Source organism: Cydia strobilella, chromosome 1, assembly GCF_947568885.1.
Source record: "Cydia strobilella chromosome 1, ilCydStro3.1, whole genome shotgun sequence".
Taxonomy (NCBI): domain Eukaryota; kingdom Metazoa; phylum Arthropoda; class Insecta; order Lepidoptera; family Tortricidae; genus Cydia; species Cydia strobilella.
The window spans coordinates 19,129,113-19,155,142 of NC_086041.1; the positions used below are offsets into that span (position 1 = coordinate 19,129,113).

The following is a 26,030-nucleotide window of genomic DNA, read 5'->3' on the forward strand; positions in this document are numbered from 1 at the left end:
CACAAAAATATGTTGGTGATCTCCTCTATGCTAACAGACAAAAAATGTCGACAGGTTTTGTTTTAGAGTTAAGTCTTGCTAACTTGTAAAATATAAACCACAGCTCATTATTTCATTTTCTTTATTTAAAAATGCACTACAAAATATATCTAACAACAGCAGTTCTCTACTACAGTTTCACATTGTTCTATAGATAAATTGGCTATCGACATGGTATTTGCTGATTCCTGAATTCGACGCAACTTTTATTCTGCACGCGGTGAAACATATAGCAGCGTCGATTTTGGTTTCCTTTGTGTGACGTAAAACAAAGATTTTCACGTACATTTCCTTACTTTTTGTGTCACATTTTTGCATATTTTTGTGAGAGTTACGGACACTTTTTTAGCAATTTACTCATACATTAATTAAACATTAAATATATTTATTGCGCACCTCATCATCATCATCATCATCCTAAAAACTATTACTACAAACAAAATTAACCTTTTAATTACTGTGTAAGATAAAATAATAAAAACTCAAAACTTTTTTTGTCTCTGGTTTTGTTCCTCGACCCTCTTGTAGACTTCCTTCATTTTGGTGAGAAGATTGTTTTGCATCGTCGTCAACTAAAACAGAGGAAAAATAATTATGATACAGATCAAAGCCGTAAATCCAGAAACTATTATGATAGTTTAACATATGACACCCACAAGTCAGTATTGCCAGCGTAATCAAATAGTCCAGACCAGAGACATAAGCATCGAGTTTAGTTAAGCTACAAGTTACAACTGCGCTGTTTAAAGATAAAAGATAAAGATAGTTTATTATTCAACTAGGCATATTACAATGCGCTTATGAACGTCAAATAAAGCTATACCGGCTCTACCCCTACACCTCTGACCCGAGAAGATTTAAATCCCCCCTCTCAATTGGGTATCCCAATATGGGACCGGCAAGAAACCGCGGGACACATCTTTTCAAAACATCGCTTTCTTGCTTTCGTTTGCTAATCCTTCTTGCAACCATAATAGGGAATATTACGCGATACTGCGCAGGGGGCGCCACTACCACAATCTGAGGGTCTATCGCAAAACGAGAAAATCAAAATTTCGTTATCTAACATCTCTGTCACTTGCATATTCGAGTGATAAAGATGCAGATAGCGAAATTACGGATTCGCGTTTCCCGGTAGGTTCTCTGTAAACAAACCGCCTTAATGCATCAATGTCATATTTTATTATCTCTGAAAACTTGTCAAAAAACTGTTAAAGGCACAGTATGTATAAGTTACTCTATGGTTTACTAAACGGACCAGCGCTGCACTCAGTTGCAGTAATACCCCCTATTGTTAATGCATGCAATCTAGACATGCTTTTGTTATTCTTTTATTGTGCTTTTGTGCCTACGTACGCTTCAAAATAACAGTGACATTTTCATACGCAAATAATTTTTAGCGAAATTTACAAGAATATTCTCACTGCTATCTACGGGAGTTAACGCTCTTTTCAATTTACTAGCCTCTGGTACCTATTACTCAGTAAGTCGACATTAAATACTCGCAAAATCAACTATAGCCAACCATTTGTCAGTATAAAAAGGCGCGAAATTTAAATTTTATAAGAGACTACGAGCCTTCGCGCCTATATGTGTTCAACTTGTTAATTAACACATTCATTGCCACCCCACCCAGCCACACAAGACATCCTCGCCAGGCCACAAAAATCTAGTCATACAAAGCTGTAGTATAACGATCCTGAATATCGGGTCGTCCGGCCTGGGAACGAAACCATAAAATACTCGATAGTCGGGTTTTCGGCATTGAATGTGTTAAGTGGTTTGCCAGACTATGCCTTCTACAAGAAAACCAACGCGTAACTACCTCATCAACTGTTTATGTCGTAGTCGTAGGATCATAGAGTCTGTTTAAAGGTAGACGTCCACAGAGCCGCATCGCACGCAACGGATCAGTGGACCCACTTGTGTGATTTTCTATACAAAGAGTACTAAAATCCGTTGCGTGCGATGCGCGCGGATCAGTGGACGCACTTGTGTGACTTTCTATACAAAGAATAATAAAATGCGTTGCGTATGATGCGCGCGGATCCGTGGACGCACTTGTGTGACTTTCAATACAAAGAATAATAAAAACCGTTGCGTGCGATTCGTGCAGATCAGTGGACGCACTTGTGCGACTTTCAATACAAAGAATACTAAAATCCGTTGCATGCGATGCGGCCTTGTGGACGACTACCAAGTTAACTCTGCAGCCTATGAAGTAAAAACTGGAAAATCCACTTTAAACACCACACAGAAAAAACCGCTTAATAAGGTCACATCTTATACGGTTTCCCGTATAATATACCATTCTACACTGGTCTCAGCTACTTTTTTAATCCATATTCGAATCACCAAAACGAATTAATTTGGATATTTTTGGTAAACTTTGTACATTGGTGCGGCCTGGAAAAGGGTTAACACATTCACTGCCAGCGACCCGCTAGGCGGGTTGTCTATTCGTAGGCGCTTTTCGCTACATACGGTTTTCCCTGTGTTATCGGCTACGCTCGCGCTGGCATTGATTGTGTGAAGCAGTTTAACTGTTTGAACTTGACGTTTATTGTGGCACTCCATACTCTGTGAAGAGTCAGTCCAACTTGTAGTGTACTCACGCTGCCGGCTGCGTGGTCCCTGATGCGGGCGAGCTCGGCGGCGCCGGTCGCCTTGTCGTGCTCGTACGTGGCGGTGGCCTCCTTGATGCTCTGCGTGAGCCGCGCCGCGCGCTTCGCCTGTTGGCTGGCGCACCGGTGCTTCTCCGAGGACTCCAAGAGGGCGCTGGAATAGTAGATTGTGTCACAAGGGAGCAAAATGACATATTTACGGCGAGGACGTACATTGAATCCTGAACAAAGCAAAGGATTCTATAATAGATGATTTGGATCTTTTTGAGACTTATTGCATTGATAATAAATCCGGACAAATGTTTCGTTATAAGTTTTAGCAGAAAAAGGAGTAGTATTAATTTTGACTATAAACTTTGTAATAAAAATTTAGGTCGTGTTCACCAGATTCGAGACCTCGGTGTCATAATGGACTCAAAACTCACTTTTGTACCTCACATTGATGACATGTTAAGTAAAGCATTTAAGCAGTTAGGATTTATATTACGCGTAGGTAAACCGTTTAAGAGACTTTTAACTTATAAGGTACTGTTCAACAGTTATGTTCGTAGTCGTTTGGAATTTGCAAGCGCTGTGTGGAGCCCACAGTATAAAATACATAGTGATAGGATAGAGAGAGTTCAAAAAAAGTTTGCTAAGACAATAGAATACAGGATTAGAAAAAAAAAATCAGATTACGTCACCGCAATGAGAGCACACAATATAACATCCCTTAGTTATCGCCGAGAACGTACCGATATCTTAACCCTTTATAAAATTATTAACAATATTATTGATTCTCCGTTTTTATTACATTCACTATCCTTCAGAGTTCCTCGACGTTGTGAACGCGCTTGCAGGAAAAAACCCCTCTTTTACATCCCCCGTAGTCGGACTGCTTACGCGAAAAATAGTTTTGTTGGAAGGGCATGCAGGTTGTACAACGAAAAATTTCTGAATCTCGATATTTTCTGCGAGAAACTTAATAGATTTAAAACACTATCTATGCAGTGTAATAACCGAGATCATTAGTTTGGCGCTATTGGGAAAAAATCTCAGTATTGAACGTTAATAAGTAATAAGAATAACAAAACCTTTTTAGTATTCAGTTTATATACAATTTAATTGTTAACACCCTGATACTCTTGCATTTTTTTTCTCATTATTGTTGTTATTGTTTTTGTTCTTGTTTGCACAAATAGCTCTGTTTTACTCTGTAGAAACTTTATTAAACATGATGTTAAAATATTTTCATTAAGGAAACTGTAAGTCTAGCTTTAAGAAAATTTCCAGTGTTATGTATTAAGACTGTTTGTTTCTTAAATAAATAAATAAAAAATAATTGAATCCTGAGGCGCTCGGGCCCTGCGGCGCTACTTGCGGCGCTCGGCGCCGCGTACTGTGCGTACTCTGGCGCGCCAGAGTACGCGTGACCTGACTTACCGGTCGTGCTCGGCCTGCTGCTGCGTTCGGGCCTGGCGGCGCTGCTTGCGGCGCTCGGCGGCGCGCTGGGCTGCGTCCCTCGCGTCGGCCAGCGCGCCAGAGTACGCGTGACCTGACTTACCGGTCGTGCTCGGCCTGCTGCTGCGCTCGGGCCTGGCGGCGCTGCTTGCGGCGCTCGGCGGCGCGCTGGGCTGCGTCCCTCGCGTCGGCCAGCGCGCCAGAGTACGCGTGACCTGACTTACCGGTCGTGCTCGGCCTGCTGCTTCGCTCGGGCCTGGCGGCGCTGCTTGCGGCGCTCGGCGGCGCGCTGGGCTGCGTCCCTCGCGTCGGCCAGCGCGCCAGAGTACGCGTGACCTGACACCGGTCGTGCTCGGCCTGCTGCTGCTTTGGGCCTGGCGGCGCTGCTTGCGGCGCTCGGCGGCGCGCTGGGCTGCGTCCCTCGCGTCGGCCAGCGCGCCAGGGTACGCGTGACCTGACTTACCGGTCGTGCTCGGCCTGCTGCTGCGCTCGGCGGCGCGCTGAGCTGCGTCCCTCGCGTCGGCCAGCGCGCCAGAGTACGCGTGACCTGACTTACCGGTCGTGCTCGGCCTGCTGCTGCGCTCGGGCCTGGCGGCGCTGCTTGCGGCGCTCGGCGGCGCGCTGGGCCGCGTCCCTCGCGTCGGCCAGCGCGCCTCGCAGCTCGCCCAGCTCCGTGCCCAGCACGTCCAGCTCGCCCTCCAAGCTGTCCGTGTCCAGGTCGCCGGTCTCCACCTCCCTAGGGGATTACAATTACTATTTACATCTACGCCCGAGTTATCTTAGTCGTAGACGTACTTTAAGGGTCCCCGGCGAGCTTGGTTCTCCATACAAACATAGTTACGATCTCATTTTAAAAAGAGTAGCTAGTTTGCTCTAATACTTTGTCCTTACAATAGGATAAGGTATATCTATGTCTGTAATTAGTTTATGTAGTTTCAGATACCACAGCTAAAAAAATACAGCGAATTTAAGTTTTTCATACAAAACTAGTTTTTGCTCTAATTAGTTTGTTTTTTAAACTGGAGCTATATAAACTAATTACAGACCTATATATACCTCATGTCATTGTATGTGCAAAGTTTCATTAGTCATTACAATCCAACCCGTAGTTTTAAAATAAGAACGAAACTCCGTTTGTATGGGAAGGTGAAATTCGGCCGAGCTTGCCGGGGACTCATAATAAATGGTACTAACTTTTATAATAATTTCAACTGCAATTAGCTCCATGCATGAATTTATTTTTATTTTTGGATTCATAACTTATATCGTTGGAACACCGGAAATGATAAAAATACTTTTGTAAACCTTAACATTATTTTATTAAAAAATATTTAAAATGTTGAAAATTTTTGAGCGGTTGAAACGCTCATAATTTTTGGCGCGAATTCGACAGAGCGTGATGACGTCACACGTTGGGCGGCCCAACTGACGTTTGCTACTAATGACACTAATCTGTCGAACGCGTGACGTCACGTGGCGTTTCGAGCGTTTCGCTCACTAGCTTTTCGCGGGCAAATTTTTGTACTTTTTATTTATAATTTTAAGTAATTAAATGGTAATTTAAAACCGGAAATGCATTTGTAACCAGGGACCGGCCCGCTATCCCTTATCGGGGTTTTATAAGGGTATTGCATAAGGCTTAACTCACCATACCCTTTGCCAGACGAAACCCTTTATTTTGCTTTTAAAAACCCTTATATAAAGCTACCACATTTGAGTAATAGGTAGCCCAAATACCCTTACAAAACCCTTATCATCCGCTCACCAACACCTTGCATATTGCTTATAAGGGTTAGCCTTATAAAGGGCTTCACTTTTAGCATACAAGCGTGCTAATTTAAGTCGTCTACCTTGTTCATAAAGCACACATTACTTCGAATCCGAGCGATCGTCGGCGGCGACGGCGGCGTTCTTTGACTAGGCACGTATTTTCTTTCCTTTTCATACACTACCGTAGATATATACTAATCCTGTCTCTTTCACGCAAAGGGAAACCTTTATAAAAAGCGCTTAAAGATAAGGGTAACCCTTATTAAGGGCTAGCCTTATTTTTGGTTAGCTTTTCGGTAAGGGTTAGTCAAAGGTAGGGCTATGAATGGGCTTGCAGTTCAAAAGGGAAAGTCTTTTAATGTGTTAGCCGTGTTTAAGTGTCGCCCATTGAAAGGGTTTTATCGCGGAAAGGGTTGTCTGGTCCCTGTTTGTAACATGATATAACGGTAACAAACATCCGAACAAAACATATTTCGTTCAAATATAAACTTCATGCATGAGGCTAATTGGCTCTCCCGATTCCTTTCGACTCAACTGTGCAACCCAAACTGCTCCCACTAAGTGCAATTACGCTAAGAGCTAGACTCCCTTCAGTCCAATTTGCAAAAAGGGATTTAATTTTATCCACTGGCAACACTGAATTTCTTGAAGCCTAGGACCACCACGATAAGGATCTGAAGTCAAACTGCGATCTAATAATAATGCAGTCACCAGGTGTAATATTCCTTTAACTCCAGAGGATATACACCATGCGGCATTATTTTTAATCCTAAAACTTAATTATACTGCGCCAATTAAACCTGCTAAAACCCTTATATATAAATTCTATTCAGCAAATTATGATGATATTAACAGCGACCTATTAAATATAGATGGGGACACATTTTTCAATAATTTAAATATCGAAGGTTGCGTAAACAAGTTTAATAATTTGTTATATACTTTAATAGAAAAACACGTACCTTGCCATTATTCTAGAAACTCGTGTACAAATTATCCTGTATGGCATAGTAGGTCTTTAAGAAAGATTTTGAAAGAAAAAAGAAAATATCATAAATTATGGAAATGTTATGGTAATCCGTTAGATTATGAGTTTTAAAATTTTAAGAAAAAGAGCTGAAAAAATAGAAAATGAGTGTTATAAAAATTATATAGACAGTTCCGAGGATAAGATAAATTCACATGTAAAACATTTTTGGAAATTTATTAAGTCTTCAATGTCTAATAAAGGCATACCTCAAACAATGAATTACAAGGGTGTTTTAGCATCAGACGGTGAAAATATTTGTAATATGTTCAGTGATTATTTCCAGTCAGTCTTTGAAAATTCCACCTTGCCACCTCTGGACATCGACTGTCTGGATCCACCGCCAAAGCCAGTTTTTAACTTCAGTACAATCATGTTGTAAAATGAAATGGTCCTTAAGTATCTAAAATCTGTAGATATAAATAAAGGCGCAGGACCTGATCGTATACATTCTTTACTTTTTAGTAAATGTGCTGGCACTTTGGTGGTTCCTGTCACCAAATTATTTCAGCAGTCATCAAGGAGGGAAAGGTTCCGCAAATCTGGAAAACGACGTGGATTACACCTATACCCAAGGGTCCTATAAGCCAGGACGTCGAAAAATATAGGCGTATCTCTAAGTTGTGCCAATTCGGTAAAATATTGGAAAAAATTGTCACTGATCAATTATCATACGCTGCACGCTGTACGGCGTCATATCAATCCGAGTCAACACGGGTTTTACAAGGGTCGAAGTGTGGAGAGTAATCTTTTGTCCTTTAGTGAAGTCATACGAGATGCAATGGATAATAAGCATCAAGTCGATGCAGTCTACACAGACTTCGCCAAAGCGTTCGACAAAATTTCTTACAATACGCTTCTGGTGAAACTCTGGAACCTTGGCATCCATGGGGATCTTTTTCGATGGGTGAAATCTTATATAGAAAATAGGTCCCAAAGTGTTGTACTCGGAGGTTTTTCATCGGCTTTCAAAATAACCACCTCAGGTGTCCCTCAAGGGTCCCAATTGGGTCCATTATTATTTATATTATATATAAATGATATCACGGAGTGTCTGACAAATTCGAAAGCTCTTTTATACGCTGATGATACTAAAATATTTCGAGTCATTAAAACAGACGCTGACTGTGCCCTACTGCAGGATGATCTAACTAGTTTTGAAACATATTGTATTGAAAATAATCTGTTTTTAAATAGTGACAAATGTTCAGTTATTACTTTCACTCGGAAAAGGGATCCCATTGTATTCAGTTACCGGCTGTGCGGCAGTACTCTAACACGACAGCATAGTATACGTGACCTAGTAGTAGGGGTGTTAATGGATGCAAAACTAACGTTTAACCCTCATATAGATCATATTTTAAACAAAGCATACAAACTACCGGGTTTCGTTCTTCGTGTAGCAAAACCTTTTCGAAGACATCTCACCTATAAACTTCTTTATAATAGTTACGTTCGCAGTAGATTGGAATTTGCTTCTGTAGTGTGGAATCCTCTCTTTAATGTCCATAAGACCCGAATTGAAAGACTCCAGAAAAAGTTCGTTAAAGCACTGGAATTTCGAGTGGGTCGTAACTATGTAAATTACGCTTCCTCGGCTACACATTATAATATCCAGCCACTTTCACTTAGACGGTCCTGTACAGATTTAGCATTTTTATTCAAAATTATTAATAATGTTGTAGATGCCCCCGACTTATTACATAAAATTTGCTTTCGTGTCCCCCGTAGGAATGAACGTAGTTGTCGCAGTAAGGCATTATTTAGCATTCCTAAAGGGGCCCACTGACTATCAGTCCGCCGGACGATATCGGCCTGTAAGTTGTTCGGAACTGTCAATTTTTGTTCTAACTGACAGGCCGATATCGTCCGGCGGACTGATAGTCAGTGGGCCCCTTTACAGCTAAACAAATCATGTTACGGTTGAAAATCCTAACTTGAGTTTTGGCTTATATAGGAATCAATCTCGTTTCGATACTCCTAACGCCATCTGTCGAGGTCGGGCAATACCTTTTGTATAGAACCTGGCAACATTTACTGCAAGGCGTGTTTTCAGATGTTTCGCTACATTATCACTCGACTCGACTGTCACATTTCAAACGTAGACAGAGAGAGTCATGCCGTCTTTGTCTTACACTAGTACTAGCGCCCAAAAGAAAGGGATGAATGTGATTTTCCTGGTTGTTACTGACTGACAGATTGGTTTGATGTATTCTGTTGATATGGCAACTTAATACGTGAGGACGTGGAAAAGTTGAAAGTGCTCGATCACTTGGAATCGAATGGCGATGTAGAACGTAACGGGAAAGATTCTGCAAGTCGATCTCTTCGGGCAAGCAGCCCTAAAATGCAAACACACTAAGCATTAGAGCTTATAACCCGTAGCGAGGTAAGTTTCTTGATATTTGTCATCGTGAAGGCACGGCCCAATCTCTAACGTGCTGATTTGTATTAATTTTTGGTTTCTTTGTTTAGAACAACGTGGCAATGGCGTTCCTGTCTTTTTGAATTCCTTGTGGGAATAATTTATTTAAGCTTCAAATCAACATGTTACAAGTTGATACCAACAATTTCATCAAAAGTCCGGGTAAGGATTTGTGATTTAATATAGAAAAGTGTAGTCTTTCTTTGTCTTTGTGCATACGTGGCAATAATGACCATGGGTCACATTTAATAGTTTTCTCATGAGTAGTAGAGTATTGTAGGAGTTTTAATTATTGTCTGGTTTGTTTTCGTGGAAGATGAAATCGAGGTGCACATGGCCATGCACTTTGCCAACATGTGTTTCAATGTGTAATTTTGTTTGTAGCTTGAAAGCCGGTCCTTCCTTCCTTCCCCACGGCATCCTTCCTTGCGCCCCTGCACACCTGGCTTTGTCTTCTGGGAACGTGCTAGTGCAGCCTGCTCTTGCGGTATCGTCCTTGTGACTCCGTGATGTTCATCGCAACTGTGGCGTACCAGTAGAACGGCTGGCTGGAAACGCAACGACGGTCTCGCTGCGTATCGTCGCGACTCCTGCCATCTGCTGCGCGCCACTGGGATGGCACGTGGCCACAGTTCTGCTGCCTCTGTAGCAACACGTGTCTCAGGTGTGGTCAACTCTAATTTCTCTTAGTGATTTTCTTTAATACTTAATTAACCTAGCAAGGAACATATAATAGTGGCCTCTTAGATTTGATTTAAAGTGCGAAGTGTTAAGCGTAGAAGCAGAACTTCATAGACTTTATCACGTTTAACGTCTCATTATAGTATAGTTCACCCTAGCATAATTACCATAAGTAATGTAAATTCTGTATCAGGATCACTGCCCGTCATCCATTTATTTAAGGATTGTAATTAAATGTGTAACTGAGCTCAAACAATAGTTTATTTCATCTCATATTAATCTTCCTTCTTTTGCACGCTTTATGTGTGCTGGCGCCCAATCTTTCTTTAGCTTAATTTGGGGGCACGGCCGTGCCCCCGCCAAGACGAGACAAAGGGCAAAAGGCAGTGCATATCTTTTCTCGGCACGTTTCGCCGTATTTTCGAACCCTCGTAGCTTCGTCTTGGACAATGCTAGAGAGCTGTAACTTTTTGTATACCATGTACTCAGTAGACTTATCAAAAACACCAAGTTTTATTAAGCTACCAATTATAATTAAAATTTTATAGTACCTTAATTTTCACTGTCCGAAACACATGAAATTCGCGTCATAGAAAATACAGACTACTTCCTGAAGTCTTAGAAGGCTGAAATTTGGCATGTAGGGATGGGTCTGTATGCAGACACATATGGTGACCAGAAATCTGTAACTTTCGCCCTGCAACCCCTTAAAATGGGAGTACCTAAAACACCTCTAATCCTGAAAACACTGGTTCCTGAAGTCCTAGAATCGTGAAATTTTGTGTGGTAGCAGTGATCGGAATGCTAATACAAAAACAACAGTAAAAAAACAAAAAAGTTTTCGAAGTACCTATTTGAACCAGGTTCACGTAAACCAGCCAAATAGCGCCCTCTATATTGGCACTGTTTCTTGTCGTAAACTTTTTAAAACCTTACTTCAAACACAAGCGCTGGTGGCCTAGCAGTTAGAGCGTGCGACTTTCAATCCGGAGGTCGCGGGTTCAAACCCCGGCCCGGCTTAATGTTAACAGAAGGCTGGTTAAAAAAAGTGATCGTATCTACATACATGTAGAAGCTTATATAGCTAAGTGCAGTGCCACACTATGACACTACGGATTGGTTATGAACGATTACATATAATGACATAGCTAAACTAAGCTCATAGAGTACTTCTGCAAGTACACAAGAGTTTCGGTAGATGTCACCTTAATTAGTTTAATTATTATATCATAGAATTGAGAGACTTAATCTATCTAGATTAGGTAAGTATTAGGTATTTGCTTTGGTATTTGTATGGACTAATACGTACTTATTTTACCTTGTTAAGATAGGTTTTAACAGTCGCTTTTCCGGAAAGGAAAAAATCGCGAGGAAACGGGACTAATCCTAATAATGGCAGTCGCTTTCGTAAAAAAATGTGGCTTGATATTAGTAGTTGCCAAGCGGACCCCAGGCTCCCATGAGCCGTGGCGTGGCTAAAAATGCCGGGATAACGCGAGGAAGATGATGAACTTTAAGCACAAGGGAGGTTCTGTGAGCTGTACAACCTCGCGAACAAAGCCTAAATAAGTGTAGCCTATTAGAAAAAAAAACTGTATTGATACAAAATTATTTGCCGATGGCGAGCACTTCGCAAGTAGGTGTTTGTGGAAGTCGCAAGAACCATGCATGCATACACTTGTAGGTACTAAAGTTTTGTGTTTGAACACTACAGAAGCGCGCCTCTCTTGGTCACTTCTGACCTTAATATCTTCGCGGAGCTCGACCTTCGGCCAAACCGTTCGCCATGAAGATACTTGGAGACGTTGCGGGTAGCGTGTACCTGTCATACGCTTCGGGCATTCGGCCTTCAGTAGCCAAAATGGCAAAAACGGAATCCTTACAGTTTTGTTTAGTCCGTCTGTCCGTCCGGTCTTCCGTCTGTCTGTCCATATGTGACAGCCATTTTGGAACATTATGTGTATTTTGTGAGCAGACTATGATCAGTTGTTTTATAAACTACATTACATACTCGACTGACGACGTTTATGTGACTCGTATTCTCACGTAACAAAATTTGTTAATTTAATTAAATTTGCCGTATTGTGATGCACAATTTATTTGTAGTAGAAGTTTGCAGGCACATACGACTTTTTGTTTTCGGATGTCACAATACCATCAAACAGTTCCCAACGATTTAGAAACTCGCATGCGTGTAGAGATCTCGAAACACCGGAGTAACGCGACCGTAAGATCCGTAACAATGTATGCATATTCGGAGAGCTCATTTATATACCGGTTTCTTTACCTCTTGACTCGCGTGTGATAAGTGAACTATTTTAATATTTTTTAACTAAATTCTGCTCACAAAATTTCCCGAAAATAAGTTGAGTAATACGTACGACTTATACAGAGGAACAGCCGGAGACTAGAAAATATTTTTGCCCAACTGTAACGAATACCTACGCTTAGCTCGGACTTCGCACTCGCTAATTTCACATTTTAATTTAAAAAATACATGTCTGGGGATCAAACTCGAATCGTCGCACTACAAAGCCGCGGTTTTCCAACAGCACTGCGATAGCACGTACGTACCCACACAAAATTCACAAAAATCGGTTGAGTGAGCTGAATCGGAGACCTTAACTAACGCTTAGGTCATTAAAAACAATTCCGATTATGATAATAATACTTTAACATTTCTAAAACTATCCTGTATTATCGTAGATTCTATAAACGAATAAGTCATTTATAGCTGGTATATCAACTCTTACAATAATGAATGAAATCCCACCAAAAACATTTCATGTAAAGTGTTGCCAAGACTAGGCGCATAAAGCTTTTACACTCAAAAGCTATCAGATCCCGTAGTAGGTACCAAGACTTTTACTCTGTAAGTCCTAACTTTATTAGCTCTAACTGTATAAAGCCAACATCTTGGTCAAACGTACAGTACGGCTTGGCCGTTTCGTTGCTGTCAAATGGACAAATTAGACAATCCCTTAATGACACTCAGAATTTGAAAGACTTGTGTAACTACTTTGTACAACAAGTCCACCGAGTGAGTGTTTATGTGAGTGCAACGAAACGGCCAAGCCGTACTGTACGTTTGACCAAGATGTTGTCTTTATACAGTTAGAGCTAACAAAGTTAGGACTTACAGAGTAAAAGTCTTGGTACCTACTACGGGATCTGATAGCTTTTGAGTGTAAAAGCTTTATGCGCCTAGTCTTGGCAATACTTTACATGAAATGTTTTTGGTGGGATATACTTTATCTACTAGGAGATACCTTAAGAAACTGCCAGACGTGAGACGGGTATTGTGATAGCAGCGTCGAGACCCACGTCACTGAGAGAACCTACATAGAGTCCATAGCGTAATATACTTGTTACAAACACGCACGGCATTCGTATATTGGGCGCGCGTGTAGGCAGTACAATGAAAAATGTATGGACGCAGATTTGTTTAGCAGTTCATTAGGCTTGTTTAAAAGAACTGTATATTCTTTATTAAAATAAGGGTGAAATATTGCAAGCAACCCGATAGTAAGTACTTGTAATTTTATTAATTTAAGTCTAAGTAAGTGAAAAGTAAAAGTATAAGTCTTTTCTCTTTTTTATATATTTATATACTATTGTTATTAGTAGGTATACTATTGTTATAATTATGTACAACTACTGGGTACTACAAGTTTGCACTATTTATTATTACTTTTTAATTGTACCTCGATATGTGAATTAGGAAACTATAGGTCTATAAAAAATCAATTTGTAGCTATTAGCTAAGTTGCTTATGTTTATTTTAAGACTGTTTGTTTCTCAATAATAATAAAAAAAGAAAGTTCTACTCGTAGATTATCCTGCTCTAATGAGGGTGAATCAACTATTTCTTGTCACTTGTTTACGTGGTTATGGATAATGGTCACCCCTAGTAATATGGCATTATTAACCAAACATGAATTTTTGTGGTACCTAGTTATAAGCCCTTTCCACAATGGGCCATCTACCGAGTACGATAATATAACGTGGTACAAGAGTTCTTCTAACAAACTGTGCTACTATTGTCGCCTAGCTGACAGGACAGAATAATAAAAAGAAATAGATGGTTCACCCATGAACCATGAACTTTACCAAGCTATAAACTGAAATAGATAACATACACTAAAGAAAAAGTGACCAAGTCCACCGGCGGCCGAGGCGAGAACCGAACCCGCGTCTTCAGCTTACGCGGCTAACGTCCTGACCACCCATTCGACCGTAAACCAGTAAAGGATTCATATATAGGTGCAAGCACACACTGCTCGCCCTTACGAGTTGGTCAAATGCGCCTAGGATTCCAAAGATAGCATACACCAGAGAATTTGGACGGGTACCGCCGTGGCCTGGTGGTCTAGTAGTCAGGACGTTAGCAGCGTAAGCTGAAGACGCGGGTTCGATTTCCACCTCGGCCACCGGTGGACTTGATGGTCATTTTTTCTGTAGTATATATAGTGGTGTGATTACTTAAAAAATACAAATCAAAAAATATTTCATAAAATAATTTGATTTGTTCCCTGGTTTTACTAATCTAGTCACCAAGTATTATAATAAGTGAACAGTAAGTTCTCTATTTCTCTAAGTTGTAGATTATAGACCGCGGGCCAGGAACAGATTTCTATGACCAATTACCTCCCGGGCGAAAACTCGTATAGTGGTTAACGGCTACGTATGATGAACCCTCGTGAACGTCAGCTGCCGCTCCGTTGGTGGGTTGAAGAATGGCAGCAAATAAAGTCTATAAAAAAAGTAAAGTCATCGCCTCCCGCTTGATACTTTGTCAGATGATAGTTTAGATGCTATTGTAAATAAACAAAATCGTCAGCCGATTGTATCGCTGTAGAAAGACCGTGTTCCTCAACCCATCAACGGAGCGGCAGCTGATGTTTACGAGGGTTCATCATACATAGCCGTTAACCGCTATATGAGTTTTTTCCCTGGAGGCGATGACTGACAAAATTTGCGCCTGGCTCGCGGTCTATTAAGAAAGACTTTCAGACTTACTTAATGCTGTCAGCCATTTTCATAATGTCATGCAGGAGCGTGTTGGTCTGGTCGAGCGTGGGCTTCAAGGACTGCAGGTTGTGCAGACTGCTCTCCTTCTGCGTGAGAGTTGCTGACAGGGTGCTGAGCTTCTCCTCCGCCTCTCTGAAGTTCTGGGCCGCTTGCTCCACCTGACCTCTGATGTCGTCCGCGTCATATACCTCGAAAATTACAATATTACGTAATGTTAACAATTTATAATTAAGTAATAGCACTGGTAGTTGTATGTTAGTAAATTAATAATAAATAAATAACAAAAAACCATTGTTCCGTGATGGGAAAGACATACAAATAAATAATTATTATAGGGACATTCTTATCCAAATTGACTACCATGGTACACTCAAAAAGGCTTGTGTTGCGGGTATAATATACAAATACTTAAATACATAGGTAACATCCATGACTCAGGAACAAATAGGTATCTGTGCTCATCACACAGATAAATGCCCTTAACGGGATTCAAACCCAGGACCATCAGCTTCATAGGCAGGGTCACTACCCACTAGGCCAGACCGGTCGTCAAAAAGTTGTAAGTTAAGTACCTAATAGCAATGTGGGTGGCTGGAAAGCCAGAGGTTGTAGGTTCAACAAGCCCTGTACCAATGAGTTTTTGGAAAGAAATATCATTTAATATTTACTCTAATAGCTTTCCGAGTCCGGTCCGGACACATCCCTACAAACAAATTTCTGTGCATGATGGGTGTTAAATCGTCACCACTGTGTGCAAACTGTCAGAAGACTGATGACTTGTCTCACGTGTTGTTGGAATGCGTCCGGAATTCGGACTTGAGAAAAAGAATTTTTGATAGTCTGGGCTCCATGCACAATGGACAGATCAATTGTTGGTTGGCAGAGCCTATGTCGGATAAAGCAATCAGTGTTTACCACTTTATTGACCTCTCCCTTGAGTAGGGAACTATGATAGCACCCATGAGGCTGACATGTTCACCTAGATTGTCCAAAGCCTCCATAAAAACCAGATTAAAAAAAAAAAAAAAAAAAAAAAAAAAAATTTAACTGCAGATCTTGGTCAGAATAGATGCGTATCATGTATTATGGACACTTAGTTACAGTACCTTCAAAGCCTTTTTCCTTGCATTTTCTGCCAAAATGCCATCCCTGTGAGCTTTCTTCTGTTCCAGCAGAATGTCCGTCTGTTTGTTCTCTTCAGTTATGGCCTCCAACTCTTTTTTTACTTCAGCCTCTATCTCTTTTTCCTGCTTGAATTCCTCTTCTAATAATGGTATGTCATGCTCAAGCTGTAATACAAAATGTTTAGCAGGTAAAATAAAACAAGTTTTTGCAACAGACGACACAGAATTTTAACACAATTGTTGTCTATGCTTTAAGTTTAACACCTCACCATCAGACAGACATCCATATTTACATAATAAATAAATAAATATAGGACATTCTTACACAGATTGACTAAGTCCCACAGTAAGCTCAAGAAGGCTTGTGTTGTGGGTACTTAGACAACGATATATATAATATACAAATACATAAATACATAGAAAACACCCAAGACTCAGGAACAAATATCTGTGCTCATCACACAAATAAATGCCCTTACCGGGATTCGAACCCAGGACCATCGGCTTCACAGGCAGGGTCACTACCCACTAGGCCAGACCGGTCGTCAAAATGTTTATGGAATTATTATTCTATAACTATAAGAAAACAACCTGCTATCCCTTTCAAAGGGATAATATTGACGACCGGTCTGGCCTAGTGGGTAGTGACCCTGCCTGTGAAGCCGATGGTCCTGGGTTCGAATCCCGGTAAGGGCATTTATTTGTGTGATGAGCACAGATATTTGTTCCTGAGTCTCGGGTGTTTTCTATGTATTTATTTATTTATTTAATCTTTATTGCACAAAAGAAAACCTTACAGTACAAAAGGCGGACTTAATGCCATAAGGCATTCTCTACCAGTCAACCTTAAGGCTAAGCAGAGAAATTGTGGGCGGTGCTACAAATACAACAGCAAAAATAAAATAAAAATAACATATAATCACATATATATACAAATATAATATACATATATAATATACATATATAATATATATATAAATAACGACGAGACTCATTATGAAACTAATAAAAATACACTAAGAAACTTTCTTTCCGCTAGCATAGAAAGCACGTAAGGATTTTTTGAACGCGAACTTATTTGGCGCATTTTTTATGTTAAAAGGAAGTCCGTTCCAAAGGCGCGCCACCTGCACAGTGAACGAATACGACATGAACCCGGTTCGGTGAAAAGGGATGGACAGAGACATATTGCCAGAAGAGCGAAGTTGGCGGTCGCGAGAAATGCCGTAGTATTGAAATAAGGATTTGAGGTACTCAGGAGAGTGTGGATCGTTAAGCACAGAAAAGAGAGTGGAAAGCAAGCGAATATTGCGACGTTGTCGAATTGGAAGCCAGCCAAGCTGAGAGCGAAAGGAAGAAATGTGATCATATTTGCGGAGGCAAAAAATGAAGCGAATGCAGTTATTCATCAGGCGATCCAATTTGTCGAGAAGCTCTTCGTTTAAGTCCGGATAACAAACATCACCATAATCAATAATGGGCAGTATAAGGGTGTTCATTAATGCAACTTTAGTTTTGATCGGTAAAAAGTGTTTCAGTTTGTTGAGAGAATGAAGTGAGCCCATGACCTTACGGCTGATTTCAGTAACCTGTGCCCTCCAACTCAGGGTATTGTCAAAAAGAACACCCAAGTCTTTAACGCTCTGACTAAATCTTATTGGGGAGCCGTTAAAGCTTACAGGTGCAAGTGCGTCCAAGTCTAGTTTTGCAAGCTGTCTGGAACTACCTATAACAATAGCCTGGCACTTTGACGGATTTACAAAGAGGCCAAACCTCTCAGACCACTGCTGGATATGCAAAAGGTCCAGGTTAAGTTTACCAATGCAAGTTGGGAGGTCAGTCACGGAGCACTGATCGTAGAGTTGCAAGTCGTCAGCATACAGATGGTAGGAAGAGCGAAGGTCAGGTGTAATAAAATTGATAAAAGTGGAAAAAAGAAGTGGAGATAAGATACCTCCTTGAGGCACGCCAGTTGCCAGATCACACCAGTCAGACAAAGTCCGGTTGACTCGAACTGCCTGCTGGCGCCCCCGCAAGTAGGCAGCAATCCAGTTAAGGGCTGTTTCAGAGACACTGATATGTTTGAGCAAGGCAAGGAGAATGTCATGGTCAACGGTATTAAATGCGTTAGAGAAGTCAATAAGAATAAGGACCGTGACCATTTGATTCTCCATGCCCCGCCTAATGTCTTCTGTTACCTTAACAAGCGCAGTACTGGTGCTATGACTTGGTCGGAAACCGGACTGCAAAGGGCTTAAAAGGTTATGCGAGTAAACGAAGACCGAAAGTTGTTTATGAACAACCGCTTCAGCGATTTTCGAAAGGAAAGGAAGAATTGAAATGGGCCTAAAGTTACTGAGAGTGGTGGGATTACTAATTTTAGGCAGTGGAATCACAAAAGCTTTACGCCAAAGAGAAGGGAATTCACCAGAGGCCAGTGAAGAGTTGATGATGTCAGCTATCACAGGAAGTACGCAGTCGAGGACTGACACAATCATGCAACGACTGACATCATCACAACCTACGGCTTTTGACTGGATAGCTTTAATAATGACCTTTATGTCAAATTCAGAGACAGGACAGAAAGAAAAGGAATCTGTGGCAGGAGAACGCAAAGAAGATATGTTCAAAAGAGTAGTGGCCTTAATAGTGGTGTCAATTGAAGGAGCGGAGGAAAAATGCCTGTTAAGGTCGTTGAGAGAAAAGGAACTGCCATTAAAACTGTTGGGGGGTTTTCCCAGGCCAAGAGATCGCAGAAATTTCCAAACATCGGCCATAGACGAAGAGGAAACATTACGGTGAATAAAACGCCGCTTCGCTGTACGTACCACCTGGTTGCAACGATTACGTGCTGCCTTAAAGAGTTTCCAGTTGTCATCCGCGCGGTCACGTTTAAAGAGCCCGAAAGCTCTGTTCCTCCTCCTCATTGCCATTCGGACGTCCTCAGTGATCCAAGGAGCCGGCGGACGCCTAACTCTCACTGTATGAACAGGCGCGTGTTTGTTGAAAAGCCCTAAAATTGCATCATTAAAGAGAGAGACCTTAGTGTCAGTTGACGAGGTCGAGAGCACAGGAGACCAATCGATAGCAGCGGCGTCTTTTAAAAGAGATTCAGCATTAATCTTGGCGAAGCTACGCATATGAATTAGAGCAGGTTTGCATTTAGGTGCCTTGATTTTGTAAGATGCATATATGAGGTCATGGTGAGAGAAACCAGGCGCCATGAACTGACCTTGCTTGGTAACAAGACTTGGCGATGAAGTAAAGATGACATCGAGCCAAGTGTCCGATGACGCCGTATGATGAGTTGGATCCAGTGGAAGAAGAGAGAAACTGACCGACTGAAGGAGTGACCTGAGTTTACGAGAATGTGTTGTATCTTTCAGAAGGTCCGTGTTTAGATCCCCCATGATCAGGTGATGTGTGTAATCAGAACTTACGGACTCAAGAATTCGTTCCAGATGAGAAAAGTAGTCGACGGTAGGGGGACTATAAATTACACCCAGTACTGCCCTAACGCCTTTAACATTCACCTCGAGGAAAATCCATTCCGCTGAGCCAGAGTAAAGGGAAGGAGTCGAATTAAGCAACTTGTACGGAATGGTACTTCTAAGGTAGATGGCTACGCCACCACCACCCTTGCCAATTCGGTCATTCCTGATCAGCACATAACCAGGCAAGGCATAGGAGGTAGAGTCGAGGGTAGGCTTCAACCAGCTTTCCGACACCAAGATGGCATGGACAAAGTCGGACTGAAATGTCTCAATAAGTTCACTATAGTGAGAAGGGATACTTTGGGCATTGATGTGGCATACATTAAAGTTCCCGGAGTTGAGAAATTCGCGAGACACGAGAGTGCCCAAAGTGTGAGAAGTATCAAAGGAATCTACAGAATGGAAAGAAGTACTGTCAATACTAGCAGAATAAAAAGTTTCATCGTCAGACATAAATAATTAAAATACGTAATAAATATATATATATCAATGCAAATACAAATATTTATAATACATAAATTATAATTACAGCCAAAAAAAAAACACAAACCCTGCTTATCCTGCTGGTTAGCTTGTGAGATTACAAAGTATGTATACGATTAACAGAAATTAAAAACAAAGTAAAGTTGTATGGCAGCAAGTCACGATTATTATGACATAATATTACGAGTGTAGTAAACAGAAACGGTTTAAACATTTATGTATTTGTATATTATATATATCGTTGTCTAAGTACCCACAACACAAGCCTTCTTGAGCTTACCGTGGGACTTAGTCAATCTGTGTAGGAATGTCCTATATTTATTTATTTATTTGTTTATTATTTATAATATGGGTTTTGAATAAGGCTAGATTAACTAGTAGTATTGATCCTAGGTAGGCTTTTTAACCGACTTCCAAATCAAAAAAGGAGTAGGAGGTTATCAATTTGGTTGTTTTTTTTTAATGGTTGTTACTCCATATCTCCGACACTCGACACTTCTGGACCGATTTTGAAAATGTTTTTTTTTTAATGTAAGTATATTGATACAGATTGGTCCCGTTTTTATCAAAACGCAGTCCTGATGATGGGATCCATGAGGAATCGAGGCAACTCCTCAAATGTTAAAGGCATACATATAGTGATTTTAGTATTTTCATCAACAACTCAAGAATTTAGATTTAAAAAAACCAGCCAAGTGCGATTCAGACTCGCGCACCGAGGGTTCCGTACTTTTTAGTATTTGTTGTTATAGCGGCAACAGAAATACATCATCTGTGAAAATTTCAACTGTCTAGCTATCACGCTTCGTGAGATACGGCCTGGTGACAGACAGACGGAAAGACGAACAGACGGTCAGACGGACAGACGGACAGCGAAGTCTTAGTAATAGGGTCCCGTTTTTACCCTTTGGGTACGGAACACTAAAAAGTGACATTTACTGCTGATGATGATCAGAAAGGAACTCTTCAACGACGCATAGTTCACGTTTGGCGATGTGTCTTTTCGTTATGTTTGTTAAGCAAGTTAAGTTTTTAAGACACATTTTTGTCAAGCTCGAGTTCACAGACCCTGACTCGGACCCGGTTCAGACCCGGACCTGCACTCGGACACGGAGTTATAACTGCGACCCTTACAGAAACGATAATGCTACTAGATAAGTGGGTTAGGTTAGGTTTGAACTGTGGTCCTCACAGAACCGAACTGCTATCAGAGAAGTGTGTTTGGTTAGGTTAGAACTGCGACCCTTATAGATACGAAATGCTACTAGAAAAACGTGACGAAATGGATTAATTATACTATATCTGGTGATCAATTAAATACCAGTCAATAATTTATATGGCATTTCAAACTGTTTTGAGAAGTCAGTTTATTTCTATTAAAGATTGTATAGGTGCAGGACATTATAAGTATGGTCTTTGTTTAACTTGATCAGGTCAAACATTTTGAAGTATTCCTGCCTATAAATAGTAATAAGTATACTGAACTTTACCTGCTCTAGGCGTTCTGCTCTGTTACCCTTCTCTGCAGCCTCCATGTTCCTCATTTGAATAAGATTGTCCTTCTTTTCTGTTAAAGCTTTTACCTGAAATTGTAACATAGATACATAAAATTTAATTTGACCGGTCTGGCCTAGTGGGTATTAGTGACTAGGGATTGCGGTCCGGCGGATCCGGTACATTTTTCAAGGTATCCGGTAAAAAGAATCAAAGCGCTAAAATATAAAATAACCGCTTAAAACACTGCCAAAAATTAGAGTTCTCGCCAATATTCGAAGTGCGGTGCGACGTTGCCGTTTTACTGCCCCGTGTTCCCGCTCGCAAACAGCAACAACTTGTTTGTTTTTCGGTATAGGGTGCACAATACGCCGTCTTACAACCAAACTCTGCTGTCGTGCTGTTAGGGGCCAAACGGAAACATATCTTCGGCCTGTTCAGATAGGTTTTGGGACAGCGCGAGGTGTGAGGCAGCGATACATACGACGCGGGCCTATGCCTTTGCTAATAAAGGTACAGACACTGTTTGGTTATACTTAAAATAGATATTAAGAATGTTTTCAACAGCGTGGAAGAGACGTCATTCTTGGTTAGGTAATGGAACAGGGAGCCCTCCCACCCACCTACCTGTTCTTTCCATTCCTTCACCAATGCCATTCAACACCTAGCAACTTGCTATTTAATGGGGTCGCAGGTTGGTGCTCAGCAGGGTGATCCATTAGGACCTCTCATCTTTTGCTTGGCGATACAGAGGATTGTTAAATTTCTTCTCTGGGTTCACCTCTAAATGTTTGGTACTTGGATGACGGGACAATTGGGGGTGATCCAAAGATTCCAGAGACAGTGCTGAATGACCTTAATAAACTTGTGCCAGCATTGAAGGGGATAGGTCTGGAGGTTAACCCTGCCGAGTTAGGTGCGCCAATTTTCCCAGAAGGGGTCGTTGCTGCACTCTTGAGCTTGAGCTTGAGTTGGGGCCAAGGAACACCTGGACAAGCTTATCTGCGCACGTCTCATGCCAAGTATGCGTACATTTTGAGAACGGCTCCAACTTGGTTGTTTGAAACCGAAGTCGCAAGGTTCGATGACATGATTAATAATAAGACAGTTTTAAGGTGGCGCTTGAATCTAGGTATTTTAAATGTGCATTTGAATGAAACGCAGTGGTGTCAAGCTGTTCTTCCAGTCCGTCACGAGGGGTTGGGAATACGTCGCAGTAGAGAGGTGGTACCAATGCTACCACTCCCGAGTGGTAGCATTCCTTGCCTCGGCTCACGGTACCCTGGGTCTTGTCACTCGGATTTTATCCAATAATGATGATATTACCCAGGTACCGTTTGTTGCGGAAGCACTAAGTTAGTTAGTTAATTTTGCTGGGCATTTTCCGCAAATCGACATCCAAATGTGCCTATTTTGCGTGAAACGAGGTAGCGCTATTCTAACCACCCCAGCTCCTCCACGAAGCCTAGGAAAGTCTTCAGGTTGCTAGCTGCCGTCTTCAGTTTGCTAGATGCCTCCTTCAGTGTGCATGGATTCCCTAGGTATTTGCTCCTATATACTTCTACCTGTTTACAGTCTAGGAGAATATGTTTTGTTGTTTCTTCAAGTCAAGTCAAGTCAAAATATTCTTTATTCAAATAGGCAGCAACAAGCACTTTTAAATTGTCAAGTTTTACAAACTTCTTCCATGCACGCTCTGCACATGGGGCTGTCAGTTATATTTTTCATTTGCAAACTCCGCAATACCAATCCGGTATGCAATTTGCAGTTTGCAATCCCTACTCCACCCCTTTCTATCTTGAGCAACGGTTTTGGCCTCGCTCCAGCTCGTTGTGTAAGATGTCCCTTAATATTTTATTATTTTATTTATTCTTAAGGAGTCATAAAGGGGTCATCCGTTAATTACATCACACGTTTAGGGCGGGGGGGAGGGGTCAAGAAAATGTGACATGTTGTGACAAGGGGGAGGGGGGTGTCACAAACTTTGTGACGTCACTATAACTTATTTTAATTATTTTATGTGCTATACAGTTAAATAACAAGTTTTTGGAACGATAATCGTTTTTAATCGTTTAATTTTCTTTCCTAATCAGTTGGATTATAAAATAAGTTTTTGGCAAAAATTAAATTTTGGTACAAGTTTTTATCGCTGACTGTACTTTTTTTCCACAGGAAACTAATACTCATCGAGACAATTCTAAAAACCCCAAACACAATTAGGTTGCGTTGTTTTATCACAGAGTTCCTATGACCACCTCCTGTCTTCATCATCAGATCAGCTCGATTGTACCATAATATTGCATTGTCACCCGACTTACATGCATATGCAAATTTTTAGCTTCATCGGAAACCGGGAAGATGGTTAAATTAGTTACCTTAGATTCCATAGTTAGTTACATACAGGTCGACCTAATAAAAGCGAGTTAATTACTAATATTTCCTTTATCAAAAATATTTTGATAAAATATTAATAATACGTCTTAATTCGATTTGCCGATTTCATTGAAAAAATGTGACATCACACAAATGTGACCAAGTGTGACAAGGAGGGGGGATGGGGTAAAAAAACCTTCAAAATTCGTGTGACGTAATTAATGGATGAACTCTTAAGGAACCTATTTAGATTAACGGCTATTCAACACCAAGTTAACTACTTCATTTAAATTCCAATTTTTTTTTAGAGACGGTGTCCTAAAGACAGGTTAAATGAATATTATGAAATAAACAATAACGTATACCTCATCCTTATGTGCAAACAGTTCCTCCTCACTGGCTGCGATATCCCCCAGCCTGGCTTCATTGAACACCATCTGGTTGAACAGCACCATGAGCATGGTGTAGGAGGAGCCCACCACGGGCTGCAGCAGGTGCATGATGAGGAAGCACATGTTGGATTCTGGCATGATGGGCACCACATGGTTGATGATGCGTGTAGTGTTGATCACAGGCAGTAAGTCACGGTAGTATGTTGTGTGCTCGTCAGATTCTTCTGGAGGCTGGAATGTAAAAGAGTTAGTATTGAAACTGAAACCTAGTTTGGATCATATTAATTATTAAGATGTTAAAGGTTGGCAGAAATAAATACACAATACCAGTCTCCAACTGTAAAAGGGGCAGCTAGTACTTACTACAGGGCCTGGGGCCTAGAGCGGCCAAGACTGCAAATCCGCCACTGGGTAGAGAATGCCTCATGGTATTAAGTTGTACATTGCCCTTTTGTACATTAAGTTTTTCTTTCGTGTAAATAAAAAAATAATTAATTAATTATAACATTCACTTAGGCCATCAACACTCAGTATCAGGCTTCAGTATTTTTCCAAACCGTTTTCCCAAACAGTGACTATATTCAGCATCATACCATTAACACAGCATCCCTGCTAACGCCAAGACGATCTAATATCTGGAACAGAGCCACCATAACAGCCTGAGGTCGCTTCAGGTCCGCCGTCGTTAACTGCATGTCCGGAAACAAGCCACTCCAGTTCGTCAGGAAGTTGTCCACAGCTATTGTCGACACTGGATAAACATTTCACTTTTATACGATATTTTATTACGATATAGTTACCCATAAGGCTAATGGTATTTCCAAATAAAAATTTACATAAATAGTTTCTTAAAAATGAGTTGTATTTCATACACAAGACCTGATTTTACCTTTTTCCATTTTGCCGATTTCTCTTACGAAAATGAGCGCCACGAATTCTAAGTCAATTCAATATGTAGGATATAACGAATATTTTATTCAACCCCAACCGTCTCCGTCCCGTCGTCTCGTCCAAAGAGTGGTTATATACTCTTTGAATATAACCACTATAACCACGTCTCGTCTCGTCTTTTGTCAGTTTTGTTTTGTTTTTTTGTATTATATCATCATAGGTTCTAGTTTTTTTGCCACCAACCACCAAATAAAGCGCTAGCATGACACTCTTTGATAGATAAAGATAGTCTTATTGCGATTCCTATACGAGGAATGAGAAAATAGTGCCATGCTTTGTCCTTATCACCAACCGGGTTTTTTTTCATGGTCGGGTTATGGCAGCATGGCGCCGCGACCGTGGATGTGAAATGACTCCTATTTAGTATGAAAACCAGTGTCGCTAAACTCACACATTCATAGCCACGTTAAAATATGTCACCACGGAGTAGGATGGAGATGGCAAGTGGGCGTTCCCGTCTATCCGACAGTTAGTAGCGACCTCAGAATAATGACTAAAGCAAAGAAGCCGGGCAAAAATAAAAGCTTGGTAAAAGATATCGTATTCACAACACGTTATTACTTTTTGTCTATGAGTGAGTGAGACAACAATCCGCAAGTTCTTTCGTTTTTTTCAGTATTGTCATAAGATGAACTGAGGGAAATGTCAAATGGTTCTATGTGGTTCTATAATATAATCCAGC

The 26,030-nt window shown here is 40.9% G+C and overlaps 1 protein-coding gene across 1 annotated transcript; it reads right to left on the reverse strand.

The window, feature by feature from the left end:
- Positions 1 to 470: 470 nt before the first annotated feature.
- LOC134746230 (axoneme-associated protein mst101(1)-like) lies at positions 471 to 25,442 on the reverse strand. The gene is made up of 9 exons (XM_063680563.1): positions 25,287 to 25,442; positions 24,991 to 25,148; positions 24,371 to 24,628; positions 21,629 to 21,721; positions 16,144 to 16,326; positions 15,026 to 15,225; positions 4,660 to 4,839; positions 2,655 to 2,817; positions 471 to 611 (listed from the first exon to the last, which is right to left on the reverse strand). The coding sequence occupies exons 1-9, from the start codon at positions 25,294 to 25,296 to the stop codon at positions 522 to 524; spliced, it is 1,335 nt and encodes a 444-aa protein (XP_063536633.1). The 5' UTR covers positions 25,297 to 25,442; the 3' UTR covers positions 471 to 521.
- Positions 25,443 to 26,030: the final 588 nt, after the last annotated feature.